Genomic DNA, 23087 nt, shown 5'->3' on the forward strand with positions numbered 1-23087 from the left:
AGCCATGAGTGTATTTGAGTGAGATATTGAATTTTTTTTTTTTTTTTTTACACAGGTTTGTTCAGCCCATTTTACAACAAACTTCATCTTCTTTGATTACAGATTTGACATGTAAATGAAACTGTAATCTGATTTGTTATAAAAAAAATAAATAAAAGCAAATGAGTAAAGGTTTTGAATTCCCATACAGCCTTGTTTGTGGTGGTTCTACGTCTCTGGTATGTCTCTCCCACACCCTTCTATAAATTAACTTCAGTTTCTAATAGAAATTAGTCAGCAGGAAGGAACCTGAAACCAGACAAAAACTTCAGCTGGGCGGGAGGGGCACACAAACAGCCAACTTCAGATAGCATTCTCCTTTTCTTGAATAACGGTCTACAGAAAATAAACCTGAAATATCTTTTAACTTTAAACAAGCAGCCACTTTGTACTTCACAAGGTAAGCACTCTGAGTTTTATAATTAGGGGCTGTTAGGGACTGTGGTGTAATCTATTACTATGCTATTGTGTTCTTCTTCTTCTTCTTCTTCTTCTTACTGTGTCTAACATGATGCTGTTTAAAATATGTTATAATATCAGTTAAATGGACACAGTATCACAGGTTGGTTTACGTTATCGTTATCTAACTTGTTATAAAGAGTATCAGAAAGTTTCTTAAATGCCCCCCAAAATAAAATCATGAAACTCTCTCAGAGACATTTTCTTTGCTGAACAAAGACCTTTTCCTGTTAGAACTGCACCTAACACAAGCAGAGCCATCTTGCATCACTCAGATTGCAATCAAAACTCTATTTGGTTTTGTTTTTTGGTTACGGTACTTTAAAATCTCCTGCTTGGCTACATTTAGGTCTAGTTTCACAGAACTTGATTAATACTAACCTTGGATTACTTTACCCAGAATAACATTAGATAGTTCAAGATTAGTGCTGATCTAGGTCTGTGAAATCAGTCATGAGTGTATTTGACTGAGATATTTAATTTTTTTTTGTTTTGTTTTACACAGGTTTGTTCAGCCCATTTTACAACAAACTTCATCTTCTTTGATTACACTTTATTTTACAGACTCATTATTAACATGTATTCAGTGTGAATGAAGCCATAATCACTAATCAATTAGGGTTCAATAGCTCTTCGGGATTGGTTCATAATGAGCTGTTTGACAAATAGGATTTGGTTATTCATGTTTTACTCTTTCTACAATAACTTTACAGTAAGACTAGTAATTAAACAGTTTCAATGTCTTATACTGAAACATAAATACCGTAGTGTGCTAATGTATTAGAACATCCCATTGGTTGTGTAGTTTTGATTTGTTGTGCATATGAAATCAAACCGATGTAACTGAACATTTTGGAACATTGTCAAAATAGAAAGATTAGTGATTGTCTAATTTAATTGATGAATTTAATAGGCCACACATGCAATACATTTAAAATAGTGAGAGAAAAGGAAGACATAGCCACAAATGGTTAAATGCATGAGACTTTTTAGAAGTTGTTTAAGATGTCTAATTAAAACACAAAGTGGTTTTCATGCAGGTAGCTATATAAAGGATCTAAATGACAAATGATTTAATTATTTTGGCGCCTAAAGATGCAGGAAATGGGCATGCTGGCGGTGCAGCCGAACCCACAACTGTTCTCTTGTTAACGTATGAGCCATCTATAGTTGATCTGCCAGTCTGTCTGTCATATTGCCGTGAATTTTCATTGCTCCCATGTTTTGTTTTAATGACCCACCATACGATATTTATTAAGCATTCAGTACGATACAGTACAAATCACTGTGGGGATAAGTAAATTAATGAGCTATTAAACATACCTAAATAAAATGCCCCCTTGTTCTCTCAGATCATTCCACTGCCAGGTTTGAAAGCATCGCTCTCCTAAACTGCAGGATGAACATGTGGGCTGAAGAAGATTCCCCCTTTTTTGTTGAAGCTTGCCTTCAGAGTTACGCAGAACCTGTAGAGGGGAAGCTCTATACCATGTACCACGGAACCACGAAGGAGCGCGCAGAATCCATCAAGAGATGCGGATTCAGACAATCACCTGATGGCATGCTGGGGCAGGGGGTCTATGTCAGCCGAGACTTTAACAAGGCCAGCCGGTACCCACTCAACCGTCCAGATAAAGAAAGGAGGGTCCTGAAACTGAGGGTCAACGTCGGCAAGGTTAAGAAGATAGACAGGCAGGGGCACCCCATGCAGAAGACCTGGCACGACTACGGCTACGACACTGCCTGGGTCCCTCCCGGCTGCGGGATGGTATCGAGCGGGCTGGAGGAAGACTGCATCTGGGACCCCAACAGGATCAAAGTAATGGAGGTTATGAAACCGAAGAATGAGAGTTCTCCTCAGATGCCCAAATTTGGCTACGCTGCTTATAGATACTGAGATTTGACATGTAAATTAAACTAGCAATTGATTTGTTATAACAATAAATAAATACAAAGCAAATGAATAAAGGTTTTGAATTCCCATACAACCTTGTTTGTGGTGGTTCTACGTCTCTGGTATTTAGGGTAAGGTGTGCATCCTTATATATTTAACAACCTGATGGAAACTGTGAAGTCTAGCAGCTTACAACTTTACTCCCACACCCTTCTATAAATAAAACTTCCTAATACAAACAGCCAACTTCACATAGCATTGTGCTTTTCTTGAATAATGGACACAGAAATGAAACCTGAAATATCTTTTAACTTTAAACAACCAGCCACTTTGAACTTCACAAGGTAAGCACTCAGTTTTTATAAATGAGTGGCTGCTAGGATTTTTCTTATTGTGTCTTAACATGAGGCTGGTTTAAATATTTTCTAATATCAGTTAAATGAACACAGTATCACAGGTCCGTTTAGGTTCTTGTTTTTTAACTTGTTATAAAGACTTTCAGAAAGTTTCTTAAAACAAATGGTTTTCTCTTATGTTTAAAGACAGCTCTGGTAATAAATTGCATTTTTTTCCCTGAAACTTGACAAATTTGCAATGCCCCCCAAAACAACACCATGAAAATCACTCAGATATTAAGGGCTCCTTAAGCAGTTGTGTGGTTTTCAAAATCAATGTTGAGTCTTTATTCAGTACAATTTTTACAGCTATTGGACAGATGAACTGTACTCTGAAAGCAACACTATACAGACCCTTGAGATATTGAATTTTTTTTTTGTTTTTTTACACAGGTTGGTTCAGCCCATTTTACAACAAACTTCATCTTCTTTGATTACACTTTATTTTACAGACTCATTACTAACATGTATTCAGTGTGAATGAAGCCATAATCACTAATCAATTAGGGTTCAATAGCTCTTCGGGATTGGTTCATAATGAGCTGTTTGACAAATAGGATTTGGTTATTCATGTTTTACTCTTTCTACAATAACTTTACAGTAAGACTAGTAATTAAACAGTTTCAATGTCTTATACTGAAACATAAATACCGTAGTGTGCTAATGTATTAGAACATCCCATTGGTTGTGTAGTTTTGATTTGTTGTGCATATGAAATCAAACCGATGTAACTGAACATTTTGGAACATTGTCAAAATAGAAAAATTAGTGATTGTCTAATTTAATTGATGACTTTAATAGGCCACACATGCAATACATTTAAAATAGTGAGAGAAAAGGAAGACATAGCCACAAATGATTAAATGCATGAGACTTTTTAGAAGTTGTTTAAGATGTCTAATTAAAACACAAAGTGGTTTTCATGCAGGTAGCTATATAAAGGATCTAAATGACAAATGATTTAATTATTTTGGCGCCTAAGGATGCAGGAAATGGGCGTGCTGGCGGTGCAGCCGAACCCACAACTGTTCTCTTGTTAACGTATGAGCCGTGTATAGTTGATCTGCCAGTCTGTCTGTCATATTGCCGTGAATCAGCTGTTTCAACCAATTAGCACGCTAGCATTGCCATGTGAGGGCAGGTGCTTACTGTTTCAACCTATGAGCACCATGCATTGCTCTTTTATAGCGAGCGTTTACTTTCCGAAAGTCTGGTAGCAGCTGGTTTCGCTGTGGAAACTGAGCTTACCAATGTCTGATGACAAAACGTGAAAAACATTCTCTAGCATCCAGCACTACATTTAAAATGAAGCCGAGCAAGGAATATTTTAACTTAACATACATATGTCGATATATCTATCAAAAAACAAGCCATATTATAAAATTGTGTACATGTTGTTGTTTGTGTTTGTTTCGCACTTCCCTTTAATAAGCTGCATGTTGCAATTACAGGTACTGTACAGCGTTGTGCAGGTATGCCACTGGAACTGCTTCTGCCATTTGGTGCTACTTGTGTTTGTACTTAATAAGTGCTCAGTTAGTAAATATTCTGAATTTTATGCTGAAACAGCTGTCCAGTGTGTGTATTTTAGTAGTTTTATCTTTCCTAGACCTGTATACACGTCTGCATTGTTAACACACTCTGAACTCAATCAGTCCAATCAACACTGGCCTCCTCCACCATGTAAATGCGCTACAGTAAATGCATATCCTTCTCCCAGATTCACTCCACTGCCAGGTTTCAAGCCATCACTGCCGTAAGCATGTGGGCCGAAGAAGATGACTCCTACTCCTACGAAGCCCCGTGCCTTGAGAGTTATGCACAACCGCAAGAGTGGAAGTGCTACACCATGTACCACGGGACCACGAAGAAGCGCGCAGAATCCATCACGAGATACGGATTCAAGCAGTCAGATGACGGCATGCTGGGGCGGGGGGTCTATGTCAGCCGAGACTTTAACAAGGCCAGCCGGTACCCACTGCACTGTCCAGAGAGAAAAAAGAGGGTCCTGAAGCTCTGCGTCAACGTCGGCAAGGTTAAGAAGATAGATAGGCAGGGGCACCCCATGCAGAAGACCTGGCACCACCATGGCTACGACTCTGCCTGGGTCCCTCCCAACTGTGGGATGGTAGCAAGTAGGCTGGAGGAAGACTGCATCTGGGACCCCAACAGGATCACAGTGGTTGAGGTTATCAAACCTAAGAATCAGGGTTCTGTTCCTAGATTCAACTACAGTGCTTACATGTAATAATCCAGCTTTCAATGTCAAGTAAATGGGAATGGTCTCCACTATTTCAAACTGTAACTGTTGAGTCTCAAACAAACATTAATAAAGAAATCATACATACTGCACTTACAGTTCTTTATCTTTCTTTCTTTCTGAGTTTTTTTTTTTGGTTTAAAAATCATGGTCCATCTTTATTTCCTTACCCGCTGTATTTTATTAACATGATTTTTCTGCATCCAAAAAAAAAAAAAAAAAAAAAGCAACCACAGGAGGGAGCTATCTGCATTATGACGTGGAAGTTCCCAGAAACTATGCCTCCTGCTTGCATAACCTTTGAGACTCTGGTCCTGGAGAGCCACAATCCTGCAGGCTTTCTGGGTATCATTCAAACCATCAATGGATAAAGATCTTAGTGTTGACCAATTAATAAAATAATCGGTTTAAGTAATTGAGAACTCAGGCAGAACGAAACCCAGAAGCCCCTGTGGCTCTCCAGGACCAGGGTTGGCCACCCCTGATCTAAGGAATTTATCTGCTGGTATATCGATTGAGACCAGAGGAGTCCGGTGGTGTCACTGATATGGTTTCAGCAGCTTACAGTCCGCTCTGATTTCAGACCAGATGATCATTTCCTGTTGGCTTCTCGGTGGTATAAGGACCTTATACTCAAGATCTCCACCTAAAATCTTAGTAATATAAATAAACTTTTTAATCCAGTTGACAAACTTATATATGGCTAAATAAATGAGGAAGAGCAGATGGTTTGGGACGGGACATCCTTTCAAAGGAGATGTGGCTTTAGTAAGACTGTTATCTTCTCCTCATGTGTTTGTATCTTATTTGTCATTGTGTTATCACAGCTATACAACAGCATAACTACATAAAAAAAGCATGCCGCCCAAGATATGGGTTCACTTTTTTCATTGGGTAATTACGACTTAAGAAAACGACACATCTTTAGCAAAAATAAAGTTTTTGAACACTACCCCATCACCATTGCAAGGTATTTTGAGTTCCAAATTGTTCCAAATAAATGTTCAACTTGTCTGTTTAATTATTATTATTTTTTATTCCATCATCTGCTGTATTCTATGCATTTAACAAACGTTTGCATTACTGATGATGCCATTTAATGCACCAGTACTTGCCTCTCGCCCACAGAGCTTGCTCGGTAGTGGAAAAGTACAGCGAGTTGCTCATCTCGAGTGGTTTTTGATTCGCGTGCAACCCTTGCCATTCAATTCAATGACAACTCATTACACCACCAAGGGTACTTTTCCACAGTTACTGAGCTACGGAAGTTGGGAGAAAAAGAAAATTAGTAAACTTGTCTAAACAGGTTTCCTAATTCTCCTACAGATATTCATGCAGGTACAGCAGCAGACCAATCCTCTTTAACACCTACATTACATACAGTAATTTATTATTATTATTATTATTATTATTATTATTATTATTATTTTGTAGCCACTTTCTGTATTCTTTGGAAGTGCCGGTAACCCTAAACGTTTAAGACCCAGTGCTCTGTTCTGTGTGTGACGCCCTGATTGAGTAAAAGCCCAGCCGGAAGTGAAATGCGAGCTACAACAGAAAGCCACCCCCTCATCTGAACAGCTTCACCCTGCCTTTTCATAGCAGACAATGTAGAAAACACAAGCTACAGTAAACCACTTCTCCTGACTATAGGGCATGACATACAGTCAGGGATTCTAATACCAACGCAGGTAAGAAACGCTATCCAGCTTTTGTTCGAGTTATTCATAAAGGGCTGTGATTATGTTGTGGCTAATGATGAAAATCTTACTATATTGCGTTTAACATCAAACGACTGTTACAGTACTTTTAAACACTTATAAAAGTTTCCTATAGTAAAAGCATAGCAAAGTGTAATAAAGCACAGTGAAAGCATGGTAAAGCACAGGTAAGCATTATAAAGAATAGCAAGGTATGGTAAAGCATATTAATAAACAGAGTAAACTATGGTAAATGCATAGTAAAACCATGGGAAAAGCATGGGAAAACTGCAGGCATACGGTGGTAAAGGTTTACAGTATAAGGGCTAACCAGTTCACTTGTCTTAACTTGTTGTAAAGTGTTTTAGAAGAGTGTGTGATAGTCTACAGAAGTCAGTAGGTTACTTTGAAAGCTGTGTGAGGCTTCACTCTAAAATGTAATTAATGTGGATACTGTATGGTTATTGTAGTCTTCCAGTTTAGCATTCTGTGCGTTAAAAGTTTTCAGAAAACAGTTTTTTTTTATCTGCTTACCTCCCTAAAGGTACATTAGTTAACGCTCTTCCCTCCTCTGAACCCTGCTTCCCTCCTCTGAACCCTGCTCCCCTCCTCTGATCCCTGCTTCCCTCCTCTGAACCCTGCTCCCCTCCTCTGATCCCTGCTTCCCTCCTCTGAACCCTGCTTCCCCCCTCTGAACCCTGCTTCCCTCCTCTGAACCCTGCTTCCCCCCTCTGAACCCTGCTTCCCTCCTCTGAACCAGCTGTGATATACCCTTATAAACTGCACGTCATTTAGCAGTTTTCCCATGCTTTCCCCATGTTTATACTATGCATTTACTGCAGTTGCTTTACCATACCTCTTTGTGCTTTTCCAGTGCTTTCACCTTTCTTTATTACACTTTGTCATGCTTTCACTTTGGGAAACTTTTATAAGGCTAGCTGTGGAAGCAAGTACGATTAAGTAAAAATTAAGTACTGTAATAAAACGTGCACCCTTCGGGTTCGTTGCCCCTTTAAAAATTGAGGTTTTAAGGCACTCTTGTGCTATTTTAATAATAAACACAAAAACCAAAATAAACAAAACAAACACCGAGCTCTTTTCTTGAGCTCTTAACTAAAACACAGAACAGGACCTAACTATCAAACAGGACAGCTAAGCTGTTTACCTGTAATACCAAACAAAACAAAATCACACAGGTTTACACCACCTTTTCTTTTCCTATGCTTTCGCACACTAACAAGCGGGCTCTCCACACAGCAGCCCTGAACAGACTGGCTGCTTTCATTTTATACCCTGCAGCTGGCTCTAATTTACAATAATCACCCGGTGCAGGGGATAATTAAACAAAATGACAAAACAATTACATTAAAGCAATTATCTTGGCAGGGAGACTTTAACTCTGTCCCTGCCATAAAACAAAACATTTTATATTGCAGCCCCCCCCCCCCCCCTTTCCTGCTACATCCATTACAGTACTATTAAATAAAAGGTCTATTTTGAGACTGCAGTACTAGCGAACTCCCAACAAATAACGAATCCTATAAACATTTGTAGTCAATACCTATTGTATCTGCTAAACACTAAACACTAACCCAGGTTTTAAAGTCTATTTTTCTAATCTCTGTAAGGAAACTCCATTCTTTATGTCTTTATTTATCTGTGTGAAGGACTTTCTCCTTTATTCATTCCAATAATCAAAAGCTTACAGCTGAATCGTTCTCGCGATGCACAATAATGAGGCCACTCATTGTTAACAGAAATGAAGCAATGATATCAGTTACCAGTTTCTGGGAGGTGCTTGTGGGTGTTCATGGAGGAACTTGTACCTCCAAGTGCCTGCTGTTTTATATAGTATCTATACCCTTTGTGTGCAATGCTAACCGCTGGCTTATCTGTGTGTGTGTGTCAGCAATGTCTTGAACAGATAACTTGTACCAGGTCAGGTGAGGTCAGGTTTACTGACAGTTTCTCAGGTAATAAAATATTCTTTCTCTGATAGCATCCAGATAACAGCATACTTTTACCCTCATATTTGGATTGGCAGCATTGTAACCGGTCCCTTTGCTGTTCTCTTGAAGATCTTTTGGTGAGTGATCAAATTCTACAGCTGTATTTGATTAAAAAGTATAAAAATAAAGTAAAAAGAACCTAAAGATTTTTAACACATGACAGTGCAGTGGGTTGGGTTTAAGGAGTCTTTTCTATTGTGTTCCACACACTAACAACTGGTTTAAATATGAAAATAATAATTATCTGCCAGAGAGATTTCATTACATTGTGGAAAGCAATGCGGCTGACAAAAAAAAAAAAAAATCTGCCCAAGTTACAAAACTAGAAGTAAACTCAGCAGTTATTAATTTGTAATTCATTTGAATTATGCAAGGGTGTTGATTTCTCATTCGGTAACTTGAAAGTTATTTTTTTATTTCTTTATTTATATATTTATTTTTTATCTGACTTGCCATATTCTTTCAGCTCCACTCCACTGCCACGGGTTCGAAACAACCCCAGCCATGAACTTGTGGGCTGAAGAGAAATCCCGCGGTTTTGTTGAAAAGCACCTGCAGAGCCAAGTGCTTCCCACAGAGGGGGAGATCTATGTGATGTACCACGGGACCACGGTCCAGGCCGCGGCCTCCATCAAGAAGTACGGGTTCAGGCAATCCACGGACGGCCCCCTGGGCCGGGGGGTCTACCTGAGTCGAGACAAGAACAAAGCCAGCTGCTACCCGCCTGGCCTGCCAGACAGCAAAAAGGTGGTCCTGAAAGTCAGAGTGAACTTCGGCAGGGTTATAAAGATAGATGTGGCATCAGGACACCCCCTGCAGAAGAGCTGGCTCGACTCCGGATACCACTCTGCCTTCATCTCCCCGTCCTGCAGCTGCAGACTGGTGCAGAGCGGGCTGGAGGAATACTGCGTCTGGGACCCTAACCGGATCAAGATCGTGGAGGTGACCAGACCTTAGCCACCGCACACTAGTTTGCCATAGTCAAATCTCTTCCACAACACTACTTTGCAGTTGCCACACCTTAGCCACCATGCAGTAGGTCACAGCATTTTGTGTAACAAAAATTCTGAACTGAAGCGTTAATATACTTTAATTTAGTCATCAGCAGACTTTTTATAGTGGTTAGAACGCAATGAGACTGGGCATCGATTTGTATCTGTATAAACAGGCTATTACTGTAAAGCTCTAAGTATGCTTAAGTCCATTTGCTTTAGTAGTTTTAAACAAACTCAAAATAGTAGTTTTAAAGACATCAAGAATTTTCAACAAAAAGTAGCCTCACCCAGGATTTGTTCACTTTTATTTGTGCAACATCAAGATTTAAAAAGTGAACAAGTCAAATCAATGCACCTTCGTCAGGATTTACATGACATAGAAGTCAATCTGAAGTCAGTTAAACATATTTTGGTGAACAAATCTTGAATTGTGCAGAATCCGTGTCACAGAATGAAATCAGCTCAAATAAACAGCACGAGTTTGAAAGAGTTAACCGTGAAAAGGCAAAAAACATCTTCTAGCTTGTGCCTTCTTCAGCAGACTATACAGTTCTAACCTGGTCTTCTCTCTTATTACTGCAGAGCCTGTGCCCTGTCCCTCAGTTCACAGGCGGGTCAGTTGAATATGATGATGATGATGATGATGATAAAGAGGAGGACAGCTCGGGGAGGGAGGATTCGGATGATGACGAGTCCAGTAGGGGATCGGACCCCGAGTTCAATGACGGCAACTAGACTGCCAGCTGGGCGAGGCTGGTAATCCAAGGCTGTACCATGAGTACCAGCCAGTACCACACATTGTGCCATTGGATCACTATTCATTCTTCTCCCATTGAGTTACCATTGCTGGTAATGCTGTGGCACGCTAACAGTTCTACTTGGGTTTCTTTGTAGTCCAATAATACTGCAAAATGGTGTTACAAGGTCTTACAATATGAATGGTATTTACTGTAACTGCAGTAAAAAAAAAAACAGTAAGTGTGCCTTGTTTAGCAGCACTGATAACCATAACTCCAATCTAGGGAGACTCCTCAAGGACGTGAAATGCTCCAGTATCAGTCAGCTGTAGTTTATCCTGACAGGATACAGACCGGTCCATCAAACCCTTAGCAAACACAGAGAGACACTGTTTGAAGGAAGGGCTAAGGTAAAAGGCAAGTGCTCTTCAGACACAAATACAATCATTGTAAGAGCACAAAACTTTCAAGAAACACTTTATCAGCTCCTCCTTACTGTACGTTTCACTTACCCATGGAAATACCCTGTTACTACAGCAGTGCAATCACCTTCCATGGACTATCTGTGGGAAATAACGGCAGCTTAGGCTCCACTGTTTACTGGCATAGGCACTGAACACACACTTGTTAACACTATTAAAACAATGACCGGGATTCAAATCCATAAACTTGAGTGTATTGGTCTATTTGTATGTATGTCTGTTTCCTTATTGTTGTGCTATTACTGTGCTATTACTGTGTTATTATTGGGTTGCTATGGTGGAAAGACGCATAGTTGGAACAAAAGCCAGGAGGGACACCGGCCCTGTAGGACCAGGCTTCTCCACCCCTGGACTAGAGAGAAAGCCTCCATACCTGCCATACAGTTTGAGGAGAACTAAACTTGTTCTTACAGTAGAAAGACGTGATGACATTTAACACCTGCAAACAATTACTGCACATGCAATGGCATTACTGCACATGCAATGGCATTACCGCACATGCAATGGCATTACCGCACATGCAATAACATTACTGCACATGCAATAACATTACTGCACATGCAATGGCATTACTGCACATGCAATGGCATTACTGCACATGCAATAGCAAATTAAATGACGCATCAGATTACAAACTGGAAGTACTGAGGGTTTGTGTAGAAACTTGAAAACAATGTAGTGCTGCAAGTTGGGACTGCCCAGTAAACCATCTATTATGCAAAGTAATCACAACCAGGGGGTGTTAGTGGAGTCATTTAGATAATCACATTATTAGAGTCCATTTGTTAACATGGCATTCCCGAACAGTTACAATACGATACAATCCCTGCACCTTTCAATACATAACATTCCTATACTGTGAATGTCATGTAAAGCTAACAATATGTTGATTCATTTAATCTCTTCTGTGAATCGTTCACCAACTGCAGATTCAGACAGCGGCAACATCTACAGGAGTTCTGCAATAACAAAGGGCAGGGTTTGCTATACAAGAGTGTAATCCAGTCTTCATCATACCAATCCCATCTGTCTACATGTTAATCACAAAGCTTTTCAATCAAATCTAAATTATTGTTTTCAGAAAGGAAGAACACACCCAGTTAACTTCCCCAGACCACATTAGTCATGTCAAATCCACAAAGCTGTTCATTTGAAGGATCTAAAAAGTAGTGGATCTAAAATCTGTTGCCCTCAAATTTCTAAACCTGTTTTTTTCACGGGCCTCACATTGTGTGTAGTGATGTTAATAACTGGATAAATAAGACACTCTGGGGGGGAAAACACAAGCTGGATTAACAGTTATAGAGCAGAGGTATTAAGGTCCAGTCTAGGCAATGCTCATTCAATAACAGATTCAATCTGGCATTCAGAAATCGTGCACTACACAGCTAAACTTTTAGTTGAAGTAAACTACGACCTCACTTCTGTAAGAGACACATTTCACAGAAGGATTTCAACCACCACATTTTGGAATAATTTGGAATACACAAAGACTACAGAGCAGAAAAAGTGTTTTGTTGCATTGCTACAATAAAACAAGTCTCACAGGTCGCATATATCCAATTTGAGTTTTGATTTATTTATTTTATTTTAATAAACTTATTTCAAGTACAATAGTGCTTATTTGAACTTTGGAGTCTTTGGTTAGAACACAGAAATGTATCATTTACCATTTCAAAGCACCCTAATCCAATCATGGTACAGTAGTTAATATTCTATAACAGTAATGCTTTCAACCTATAAATCAGTAGGCATCAGCGTTTTAATCAATCATATTGAAAAGGCTAACAATAATTCAAAAAAGTTCCAGTAAAGAACACTTAAAAAGGAACAGCCAAGTAACTGGAAATGTAACCCTACAGAATGCGCATTCTACTAACCATGTTCCCAATACAGCACTCTACCTGAATTGAAATGTATTGCACTGAGTCAAACAGGCAGTCTTGTGAACAAGACGCATATGGAGGCAGTTTGCGGTCGTCTGCTGTCACACAGAGAGCATTACAGTTATGTGCTACTTCTCATTTCCAGTCATGATTACTCACACCTGTTTTTCTCCCAATTTGTGAACTGTGGTATTGCTTGGCATGTCGCAAAATACGGGGGCTCTGATCAGCATTTCCGATCCGTCCAAGCTGGTACTGTTTGTTAGAAATGCTGAAATGCTGTAAAAGCTTCTCTTTGAATTTCTCAGGAAGCTAATGACGCTTCTTTTGAAAATGGCCTGTCAGTCACGTTGCTCTCTTATGTTGGTGATTTTAATACACACATCTCTACTGTACTCGAATTTAAGATGCAGGCTATTTTTGAGAAGCAAAAAATGGTTTAAAAAGTGCGTCTTAAATTCGAAGCAATACGGTAATAACATTATGCACTTTGAAGTTATTTGTATAAATTCAGGCTTCTTAAAAGGAGTTTTAAATTGCAACGGCCAACCCTTTCCGCTGGGAACCAAACAGGAAATAGCAATTTGCTTAAATGGGAAATCCAAAATGTAATGGTTTCGGGAACAACACTTAGGTCACTTTCTGTAACTGCTGCTCATATCCATAGTGGTCTAGGCATTTCACTTCATCAGACTCTGTGCCAGGACCCTGCATATTACAGCTGATATGTATTGGTCTTTAAGATTACTTTCATTGTGATCAAATATAGGATTTTTCTTTTTAAACCTGCTTTTACATTATTAACTTTGAAAATGCTGTAGTGTCACCTGCTGGCTAAATATGTTAAATTGTTAACATCCAGAAGCAGTTGACATTACACCTAGGCTTGTCAAAAACCCTCCTGGAACGCTTACACACACCAGTGATTAATCAGTAAGGCCACATCCAAAGGCTACCTGGCATAACTGCTATAATGTCCAGGAGCTCAAGCACTACCCATGTGTCTCGGCTACTGTTCAGACCACAGTAATGTTTAAGCTCCACCTTCACTTCAATTCTAACACCTTCATAAGATGTCCCCAGTGCCTCTGAATGGCAGCCGATAGTTAGGGCACAGTCTCTCAGCTTCTTTTCTTGCAGACGTGCTTCATCATGAAGGGGCAGATCCTCTCAGCACACCCCCAGCACTTGTCGACGGAATGGCTCGCCCCTCCGTCCTCCCCACACACTTTGCAGTTGCCCTGGGTCCCCTTGTCTGCCCGTGCCTGGCTCTTGGCGTGCTGCTTAATCAGCATCTCCAGGTCGCTCTTGGTACCCGGGTCCGTGCAGTGGGCGATGCCCACCACGGTGAGCCTGCTGGGGTCCCAGACGCAGTCCTCCTCGAGACCCCCGGATGGGGGTTTCCACGCAGTGTCGTAGCCGTTCTGATGCCAGCTGGTCGCCAGGTTCCAGTTCTGCGCGTCAATCTTTTTGACCCTCCCCACCCTGACTCTCAGCAGCAGGACCACCCTGTCATTGGGGCTGCAGTTCCCAGGGTAGCCCATCGCCTTCTGGATGACCCGGCTGCAGTACACGCCCTGCCCCAGAGTGCCCCCCGCCGATGGCCTGAACCCTGAAGTGATGATGGCTCGGGCGCTGTCCTTGTGGGTCCCGTGGTACATAGTGTATCCATGGCCTCTCTCAGGCTGCTGCCCTGGTTTTAAGTGCTTCCGGCCATCAAGGTAGGTTTCCCAGCCACAGAACTGGATGGACATGTTGTCAAGCCTCTGGGAGAAGAAGACAAACTTAATCACACTGTTCCTATGTTGTTTGTTACTACTTTTATAAAACGTCTAGTGAAAGGTGTCTCTGTCTTGTCAGTTTCAAATGCTTGCTATATTAAGTATTACAGCATTGTATGGATTACATTTGTGTTCAAATATTTAATAATACAAATGCAATCCAATTTAAAGGAATTTAGAAAACATTAAAAAAAAAACTTTTTTTATTACAAAGTATTATTAAGATTTAAAAAAGGCAGTTTAAATTATAACATTATTACAATACCAGCCCATAAACTTCAGCAGTGATAGTCAAATCTGTTTCGTTTTCATTTCAATACTTCCTTAAAAACTAAAATGCTCATTTTATTAAACACATTATGATTATTATACACGTGTTTTCCTATAACTTTCAGCTATTTAGTACTAATGTAAAACAATTCACCAATAATACCATTATTATTATTATTATTATTATTATTATTATTATTATTATTATTATTATTATTAGTTTATTTACCAGGGTACTATGAACCCTTATAAAAGTTCACAAAGGCATTTTAGCACTTAACATGCTTTTCCTATGTGTATACTTTGCATTTACCACCGTGGTTTGCCGTGTTTTTTTAAATATGCTTTACCCTATCTCTCTGTTCTTTATAATGCTTACCTGTGCTTTAATAATATTTCGCTGTGCTTTTACACTTTGCTATGTTTTTACTGTGGGGACTGTTCTAAGCCTGTAACTCGACTTTTGCTCGAACTGGAGATGTCTTTATTGATCTCCGTTTCAAACATGCTTTACTAATACTGTACTTTAAAAACTATATATGATATAAAATTCGAATACAAAAAAAAAATCAAATAAACAAAGTTAAGGAACTTGTAACTAATTTGGGAAACAAAACCATGGTAAATGTAACAATTAATATATATATATATATTTTAAAAGCTCGTTTGACTATTACTACATCATTTCATTGTTATTTGTTAAAACAGAAAACAAACTAACTAACTTTTCAGTTTACCTGTGCCCTCAGTTGGTCTCGTGTGCTGTCTTTTTGTTTTTCTTTCTTGTATGTGAAAGTTTCACTTTCGGTTTCATTTCTGCTCTGGATTCTGGCGCTTACGCTGAAGTGTTCCTATTGGTTTCTTTCTTATGAATAAGGAATACGTGAAAAAAATAAACCCAGAGATGCTGGATCATGTTGATGGGTCGTCTAAACCATTAAATACCACATTCATTTTGCTTTGAAAAAATCAAAACACAAGCTGTATCTATGTAATTTGATTCATTACATTTAGACTTGACTCTTGCTGTTAACAAAACGAGATACATTTATCACAGCGATAACAGGGAGATACCAATTAAAAATGCTCCGAAAAAATGTGAAAGCAGCACTTACTGGGTAAACTGGTGAAACTTGGTTGTTAAATACCCAGTCCATATTTTAAATGGCTTAACCATGGCATTAAAAACAATGTAGGTGCATCAATCCTAAACACTCAAAAACAATCATATTCGCTTGAAAACTGAAAGTCTATTTTCCTGTGCGTGAAGGACAAAAAAGAATAAGCAGATAAAAAATATGTAAACATTTAAACGATCCCTTTATTAAAGAAGTTTCACAATATTATTCCATTTTAAGCTTTTACAAACACAATATAATCAGTATTAGCATTAGCAGTAGCAGTAGCAGTTTATTATTAATATTATTATTATTATTATTAGTGTTACTATTAATATTATTATTATTATTATTATTATTAGTGTTACTATTAATATTATTAGTAGTAGTCGAAGTAGATGACTGAGTTACAAGAGGTATGTAAGAAATAATGTTTTGTAAATACACAGAAATATACCTGAGCATTAAACCCCTTAAAGTAGCATTTATTCCGTGCAGTTTAAGCATATCGAGGTCTGTCAAGGAAAAGAGGGCGCTCTTTAAACAGAAGAAACGTTCTAGATAGGAGTGTAATAGAAAAACCTATTCCTGTCGGGAGACTGCTGCTTTGAATGGCTGTGAATGCAGTCCGCTTGGTCACTGAAACCCTGACCTCTTACGCATCTGTTAGGCTAATGATTGGACACACTCTGCGACACACCTTTATGAAACTTGAGATCAGTATTGAATGCCTGTCCCGTTACACCCATAATTGCATGAAGATCACTGATGATGTACCACATACCTGCTCTCCTAGTTATTATGAGATTCTTTTTAAATTGATTAGTGCCTTTCAGAAATGTCCTTAGTTCCTCTGTGTTAGCTCTATGTACCCTTCTGTAGCAGTACAGGGGTGTATATAACAGGACTGCTAGACCTGCAGGTTCTGCCTAGCTTGTAAGGTGAATAAATGGTTCATATTCTAAGGTACTTGACATGTTCCAGCACAACCAAGCTGTTGGCCCGTGATACCTGCCACTAAATCTCAGTTTTTTGTTTTTTTTCAAAACCTCTTTGTAACAGAGTATAATAGGTTATGATTTTGATCCATCTAAGAGTCTTGCCTCAAGCGAAACATGCCCTTTAAGCTATTCACCTGAGATGTCTATTTTTCAAGTTAACATGGCTTGTGTGTCCTGTGCCTCACCTCACACTGTCTGCTCCTTTTAATGAAGCCATCTGTCTCTCGCCTTCCTCTCTTATTTCAGTGCTATTGTAAGTATTTTACAGATGTATCTGAAAGTGGAAGATATGAGTTTCTTTTCTTCATACTGAATTTTGCTCTGCTTATATATATATAATTGGTTAAAAAAATTAGTATTAGTACTAGTAGAAATATTAACTATTTTCCTTGACAGACTGGGACGTCAGCGTAGCCATTCCTTGACAATTGATTAATTAACTGAAAAAAGAGACACAGAGAAAAAAAGGACCATGGACCCCACAGTGGAAATGCTCTCATGCATGTTCCCTTAGTTTGCTTGTTTGCTTCATGGCAGGTGTTTTCTTTTCTTTTAAAATGACTCCATGTTTGTTACTCAGATAGAAGCCGCGCCCCCACACTGCAGCAGCTGCAGGGAGAGGAGAGCGAACAGCAGCCAGGGCGAGCTGTGGAGGAGCAGGCTGTAAGCAGAGCACGTCGGCAGCTTTCCTGGAGACGAGAGGGAGAGAGACGAGATGGATAGGGAAGAGAGGGAGAGAGGAGGGAGGGAGAGAGGAGAGAGGGAGAGAGGAGGGAGGGAGAGAGGGAGAGAGAGAGGGAGAGAGGAGAGTGGAGAGAGGAGAGACAGGAGAGAGAGAGAGGAAGAGAGATGAGATGGATAGGGAAGAGATGGAGAGAGGAGAGAGGGAGAGAGAGAGAGGGGAGAGCGGAGAGAGGGAGAGAGGAGAGACAGGAGAGAGAGAGAGGAAGAGAGATGAGATGGATAGGGAAGAGACGGAGAGAGGAGAGAGTGAGAGAGGGAGAGACGAGAGCGGGAGAGAGAGAGAGGGAGAGACAAGATGGATAGGAAGAGACGGATAGAGGAGAGAGAGAGAGGGAGAGAGGGAGAGAGGACAGATGGAGAGAGGAGAGAGGCAGAGAGATGAGAGAGGAGAGGGGAGAGAGGACAGAGGAGAGAGGCAGAGAGATGAGAGAGGAGAGATGAGAGGAGAGAGAGGAGAGGGGAGAGGGGACAGAGGAGAGAGGAGAGAGGGAGAGGGGAGAGAGATGAGAGGGAGAGAGGGAGAGAGGCAGAGAGATGAGAGAGGAGGCAGGAGAGAGTGAGAAAGACATTTTTTCATTTTTTTTGTTTAGCTCCAGCAATATCATCATTGGCCCCTTTTTTTCTTATATTGAAGATCCAGTAACACTTTCCATGAAGAGTGTCTAATTACTGTGTATTTACATAGTAGTTACTTAGTAAATACATGTGCACTTACACATAATTACAATGTTATTATGCATCATTACAATGTACTTAATGTGTAAAACTTTTTGCACGATATAACCCTAATCCTAACCATAACCTTATCCCTAACCCTAACTCGAACCCTAACCCTGACCCTGACCCTGTTCTGATACAATAGTGTTGTCACCCGTGACCCTAAAATTCCTTCTTTCTTTTGAATGGAAGGCTTGTGCTGCCGACAATCCTTTGATAGAACTAACTTCATTTCTTTGGGGTTCTTCACTGATGATAGAAATTATAATGAGGCGTGGGAACCCATTCAAATTATTACTTTTAGAGATTACCTCATATATCCTGGGTTTAGAAACAGGGAAAAACCTGGTATGGCATATTATTAATCTTAAGGGGTAGCCTGACACTAGCCAGTATATTATTCATTTTAGAGATAGGCTGTCTAGAAAACCAGATGTTTTAGGTTTAATTAAGTCTTATGATTCACAAAGCACAGAAAAAAGTTATATATCAGGGCAAAACTGCCGTTTATTCATCAGTTGGGTTTGGTAACACAGACTCCACTGGTCCATTCGTTTGAAAATCTTCCTGTAAAGCTGACTGCTGGTGTTGTATTCAGAGCCTTTAGCTTGGTAAGCATAATCTTGAATTTGTATCTCACCTATATTGGAACATAAGGCTATAAGGATAGGATTATCATATTTAGCTTTAGAGAGGCTGCTATATTGTATGCTTTAGGTTAGTTTTGGGTGCTTTTTGACTGACTAGAAGTAAGTGTTGTAACCGTATCGCTTTGTAGTTTTAATGCTGTTAGTTTGCGCAGACACAGCACTGCCTGGATTGTCTATGACCTCGGAGTCGATGTAGATCTGTGATCACTCAGTCCACTTAATTGTTAATAAACAGAAGGAGTAAATATATACTCTGAATCATTCAACTTTGAAGAAACCGGGTCTGTGTGATTATTCTTGATTGAAGGTTGTCTGGGTATATGAAAATCTGTAAGCCAGCACACGAACAAGCCACTACAGGAGTTAAAACCACCTATTTGTACTCCTGAGTCTCCCCTGATTCTACTGTCGTTCAAAAAGGTGAACACGTTAAGTACATTGTAACTATGCACAATAACATTGCAATTATGTATAAGCACACATGCATTTACTGAGTAACTGCTATGCAAATACATAGTAATTAGAGACACTTAATGTAAAGTGTTACTGAAGATCCTTTGGCTCTTTCAAGGCTTTGAAATGCACTATGCAGGCATTCTGCTCCCTGGTACCTAATCACATGTTGTGTTGCAATTCAAAATCTCCACTGGTCTAGCTCCAATCAGACCATTTGACTTAACGCAACGGTACCAGGATGCAACCGTTATCTCTAGCAGACCTGATTGAGTTCATTAGATTAACACTAGCTCTCAGGACCTCAACAGTCTCTTCCATATGGCATATTAAACAATATGCAACAATGCAACAAATTAGTGAACAAGAACAACGCCTGTTTCTTTAGAGTTCCAGTTAATACGTAACACGCGACAGCCTCACCATTTTCCACCAAGACGTTCAGGTTGTTGGTGTTCCTGTTGGTGTTCCTGGCTTTGCAGGTGAAGGTGGTGGACTCGTTCACTTGGAAGTTGGTCATCTCCATGCGGTAGCTGTTTGGGGGCATGTGCTTCACTGAGGCGGCGAACTTGTTCTTGGGGTCGGACTGCGAGGTCATGTTTGTGATGATGACGGTTTCCCTGCCCATTTTGGAGAAGGAGAACTCGTAGTTGATGGGCGACACTGTTGGAACATCGTATGTGCAGTCCACCCTCAGCTTATTGTCCTCCGTCTTGCATGCAATGATCTGGCTGTAGATGGCAGGTAGCACTGAAACATGACAGAGGGAGAGTTCAGTGCTGTCCAATGCCTTATAAAAAGGTTATACTGTGCATTAACGAGCAATGGTAGACTTTTAAAAAGGCTTGCTATGCCTTTTGATGCAACACATTGTTGAAAAAAGAACAAAAAAAGTCATTTAGTCAGGACAATATGTTAATCTGTACAGCGGGCCCTGTCTCTTATGGTATTAGTGTCTTCTCTTTTTCTCACTATGGGCTCACTATGCCATTTTCCTTACCACCCAGTGTGCCCACAAGAAGCAGGGTCTACTGTACATATTAACTTTGAGCAAAGCTTTTTACTCCAGCGTAGCTCAACCCATATATCTCAACAATGGGTTGACAGAGAGCAACATATACGATAGGAGAACATGAGAGAGAGAGAGAGAGAGAGAGAGAGAGAGAGAGAGAGAGAGAGAGAGAGCGAGAGAGAGAGAGAGAGAGCGAGAGAGAGAGAGAGAGAGCGAGAGAGAGAGAGAGAGAGAGAGAGAGAGAGAGAGAGAGAGAGAGCACCCCCCACTGGGAGTCACTAATAACATTGCAGCTTAGAACAGAATAGGAAGCACGTCTCCATGCACAGTTTCATTGGACTCACCAGCTAGCAATGCAGCCAATGCGAGCAAAGAGTTCATCTTGCTGGGCATGTTCTGTGGCTTCTTCTGAGAGACGCTGCAATGAAGCACAAAGTTATCCAGAACCCAATGAACATGAAGACAAGCAGGACGACTGGGATGGGGAGTTGGGTTTTTTGTGGCTTAGTTAAAAGCCAAGTAATAAGACACTAGCGTGTTGCTTGAAACCGGACAACGTGTTGGACTGTTATCACGAATGAATGATAATGAGTCACTGTCACAAACAAAGACCCCCTTTACTATTCTATATATATCTGATGTACTGGTATGCCAAATGTCAGAAGTCTCTATATCTGTAGGAAATGTTTTACAACACACATCTGATTCAGCAAGCAGAATTCTTAGTATGCATGTACTTTCAAAAAACGAATTATACCAGATGGATCCTGTTTTTGTTATTTTATGTTTGGCCGGAAGAAAATGAAACCAGTGCCAAATTCTTTCACAAATGCATCTTAACTTACTCCAGATATCAAAAGACTTGCTGGAAACAAACAGATATATCTTAGACGGATAATCCAGACAGAGCCGGTTCTCCACCACCCTCTTTCCTTAACTAAGATCCATTCTAAATATAACATTGCTGCATATGTGATACTGCCTCTGTCATGCTGTGCTAACCCCCTCCCTCCTCTACCAAACTCAGCACTGCAATATTACAAAACCTTTTGTCAGGGCTTTCTGCAGCTGCAAGGGCTCAGTCTACAGCATGTTCGGTGGGGTGGGGTGGGGTAGGATAAGGGTAGGATGGGGGATGGGTGGGTGGGGTGATGTGAGGCGGGATGCTGCCAGTTATTTTCCAGATTTTTATTTTTTTTTGGAGTTATGTATTTCCTACAAAAAAAAGCTTTTTATAATCCTTTACTGGCCTGATCTCAAAGCCCCTGTGATTTCCGAAGAGGTTAAGGCTTTTCCTGACCGCAGTGTGGCTGCATCATCTGGGAAGCTTGTGGGTGGATGAGCATGTCGTAGAATGCAGAAGGCAGTACAGCAGCAGCAAACACGTTCTTTTTCTATTGAAACTCATTCATTTAGTCGATAGCCCTCCCTGTTACCCCTGCCTTGCTTTTCTCTTGGGTCCCCATCATTCATTAAAGAGAAATGACTACAACAACCAAACAAAAACCATGCCAAATACGACCTTATAAAGGGTTTTGTTTCTCACTCCATCTTAATCTCAGGTTACCAGCTGAATCCCACATTGCAGTCACACATGCTACAGTGAAATCTGATCTCACTTAAATTTAAATTTAACAGGCATGTGATCTGATTTATTTCAAGGTCCACCATCTATTGATCACATTTTCCTGATACTCTATTTCCTTCCATTGATTCCCACTGTAACTGCGCTTCAAGCCCGCTCTCTTGAACGACACACATAGCAATATATTGTTGTATCACTTGCATGCTTCGTCTGTTACCTGTGCCTCTGCAAAGCTCCCCTCCCTGCACTCCTTACCTCTGCACTGCTGTATTTGTGGATCAGTGTGCTGCCTCCTTCTTGATCTGCAGTGCCAGTGTCTCAAATGAGCGTGAGGAGCTCTGTCTGGCAGTTTTTATTGCTGCAGCAGCAGTCGAGATGCTGGTTGAGGCACCGCCCCACCCCCACCCCCCCCAACTGCAGTCCTAGCAGTAGCTCTACCTCTGCAGTGACCAGAAAATCTATAGCAGACAGGGCTGATCCAACGTGTTTATCACCAGCACAGGAACATGCACAGCTTACAGCAACATGCTAGGTTATACAGAGACTGGCATGCTATTCTGCTGTGCCGTGCTTTACTGTCATGTTTAAAAAGATGACGACTGTCTTTATTTAAATCAATTGCCGACATTTTGTGCATTTCCACTAATCACCAGTCCTCTGTTAATCAAATATTGAATAACTGCTGTGCCTGTTTTCTCCAGAATTTGCTCAGCCTTTATGATTAAGCAGCTGTGTATGGGTTTCATCGCCACACTTAGGGCGTAAACTTCTATTTGTGTCGTTATGCCCACAAGCACAAACGTTCTCCATCCCATAACCCCATATCACAGACCACCCGGTACAGGAAAGACCTCCACAATGTACCATCCCCATCCTGTGCAATTCCCAATGTAAAACCTG

The 23087-nt window shown here is 40.4% G+C and overlaps 3 protein-coding genes across 4 annotated transcripts; 1 reads left to right on the plus strand and 2 right to left on the minus strand.

Moving 5' to 3' along the window:
- The first annotated feature begins 287 nt into the window (after positions 1-287).
- LOC117397341 (uncharacterized) lies at positions 288-9713 on the plus strand. The gene is made up of 5 exons (XM_059009955.1): positions 288-439; positions 1851-2389; positions 4508-5031; positions 8826-8833; positions 9223-9713. The coding sequence occupies exons 2-5, from the start codon at positions 1898-1900 to the stop codon at positions 9711-9713; spliced, it is 1515 nt and encodes a 504-aa protein (XP_058865938.1). The 5' UTR covers positions 288-439; positions 1851-1897.
- Positions 9714-12128: 2415 nt separating this feature from the next.
- LOC117397133 (uncharacterized) lies at positions 12129-16091 on the minus strand. 2 transcript variants are annotated; one of them, XM_034913028.2, is made up of 2 exons: positions 15645-16091; positions 12129-14622 (listed from the first exon to the last, which is right to left on the minus strand). In XM_034913028.2, the coding sequence occupies exon 2, from the start codon at positions 14608-14610 to the stop codon at positions 13978-13980; it is 633 nt and encodes a 210-aa protein (XP_034768919.2). In that variant the 5' UTR covers positions 14611-14622; positions 15645-16091; the 3' UTR covers positions 12129-13977. The 2 variants fall into 2 exon arrangements, with proteins under 2 accessions (XP_034768919.2, XP_033851586.3); XM_033995695.3 differs by having other exon boundaries at positions 15633-16091.
- A 117-nt stretch (positions 16092-16208) lies between these two features.
- On the minus strand, positions 16209-22494 carry LOC117397421 (thy-1 membrane glycoprotein-like). The gene is made up of 4 exons (XM_059010272.1): positions 22405-22494; positions 20947-21020; positions 20014-20340; positions 16209-17715 (listed from the first exon to the last, which is right to left on the minus strand). The coding sequence occupies exons 2-4, from the start codon at positions 20993-20995 to the stop codon at positions 17603-17605; spliced, it is 489 nt and encodes a 162-aa protein (XP_058866255.1). The 5' UTR covers positions 20996-21020; positions 22405-22494; the 3' UTR covers positions 16209-17602.
- Between the last annotated feature and the right edge of the window lie 593 nt (positions 22495-23087).

Source organism: Acipenser ruthenus, chromosome 40 (assembly GCF_902713425.1).
Source record: "Acipenser ruthenus chromosome 40, fAciRut3.2 maternal haplotype, whole genome shotgun sequence".
Lineage (NCBI taxonomy): Eukaryota > Metazoa > Chordata > Actinopteri > Acipenseriformes > Acipenseridae > Acipenser > Acipenser ruthenus.

Excerpts from the sequence above, each read along its gene's own strand:
- LOC117397133 (XM_034913028.2), bottom strand. The coding sequence starts at position 14,610 with ATGTCCATCCAGTTCTGTGGCTGGGAAACCTACCTTGATGGCCGGAAG.
- LOC117397341 (XM_059009955.1), top strand. The coding sequence starts at position 1,898 with ATGAACATGTGGGCTGAAGAAGATTCCCCCTTTTTTGTTGAAGCTTGC. Across the intron at positions 2,390-4,507 it reads TTGGCTACGCTGCTTATAGA|ATTCACTCCACTGCCAGGTT; the intron begins TACTGAGATTTG and ends TCCTTCTCCCAG.
- LOC117397421 (XM_059010272.1), bottom strand. The coding sequence starts at position 20,995 with ATGCCCAGCAAGATGAACTCTTTGCTCGCATTGGCTGCATTGCTAGCT. Across the intron at positions 20,341-20,946 it reads ATTGGCTGCATTGCTAGCTG|TGCTACCTGCCATCTACAGC; the intron begins GTGAGTCCAATG and ends GTCATGTTTCAG. Across the intron at positions 17,716-20,013 it reads GAACGTCTTGGTGGAAAATG|GAAAGCTGCCGACGTGCTCT; the intron begins GTGAGGCTGTCG and ends TCTCGTCTCCAG.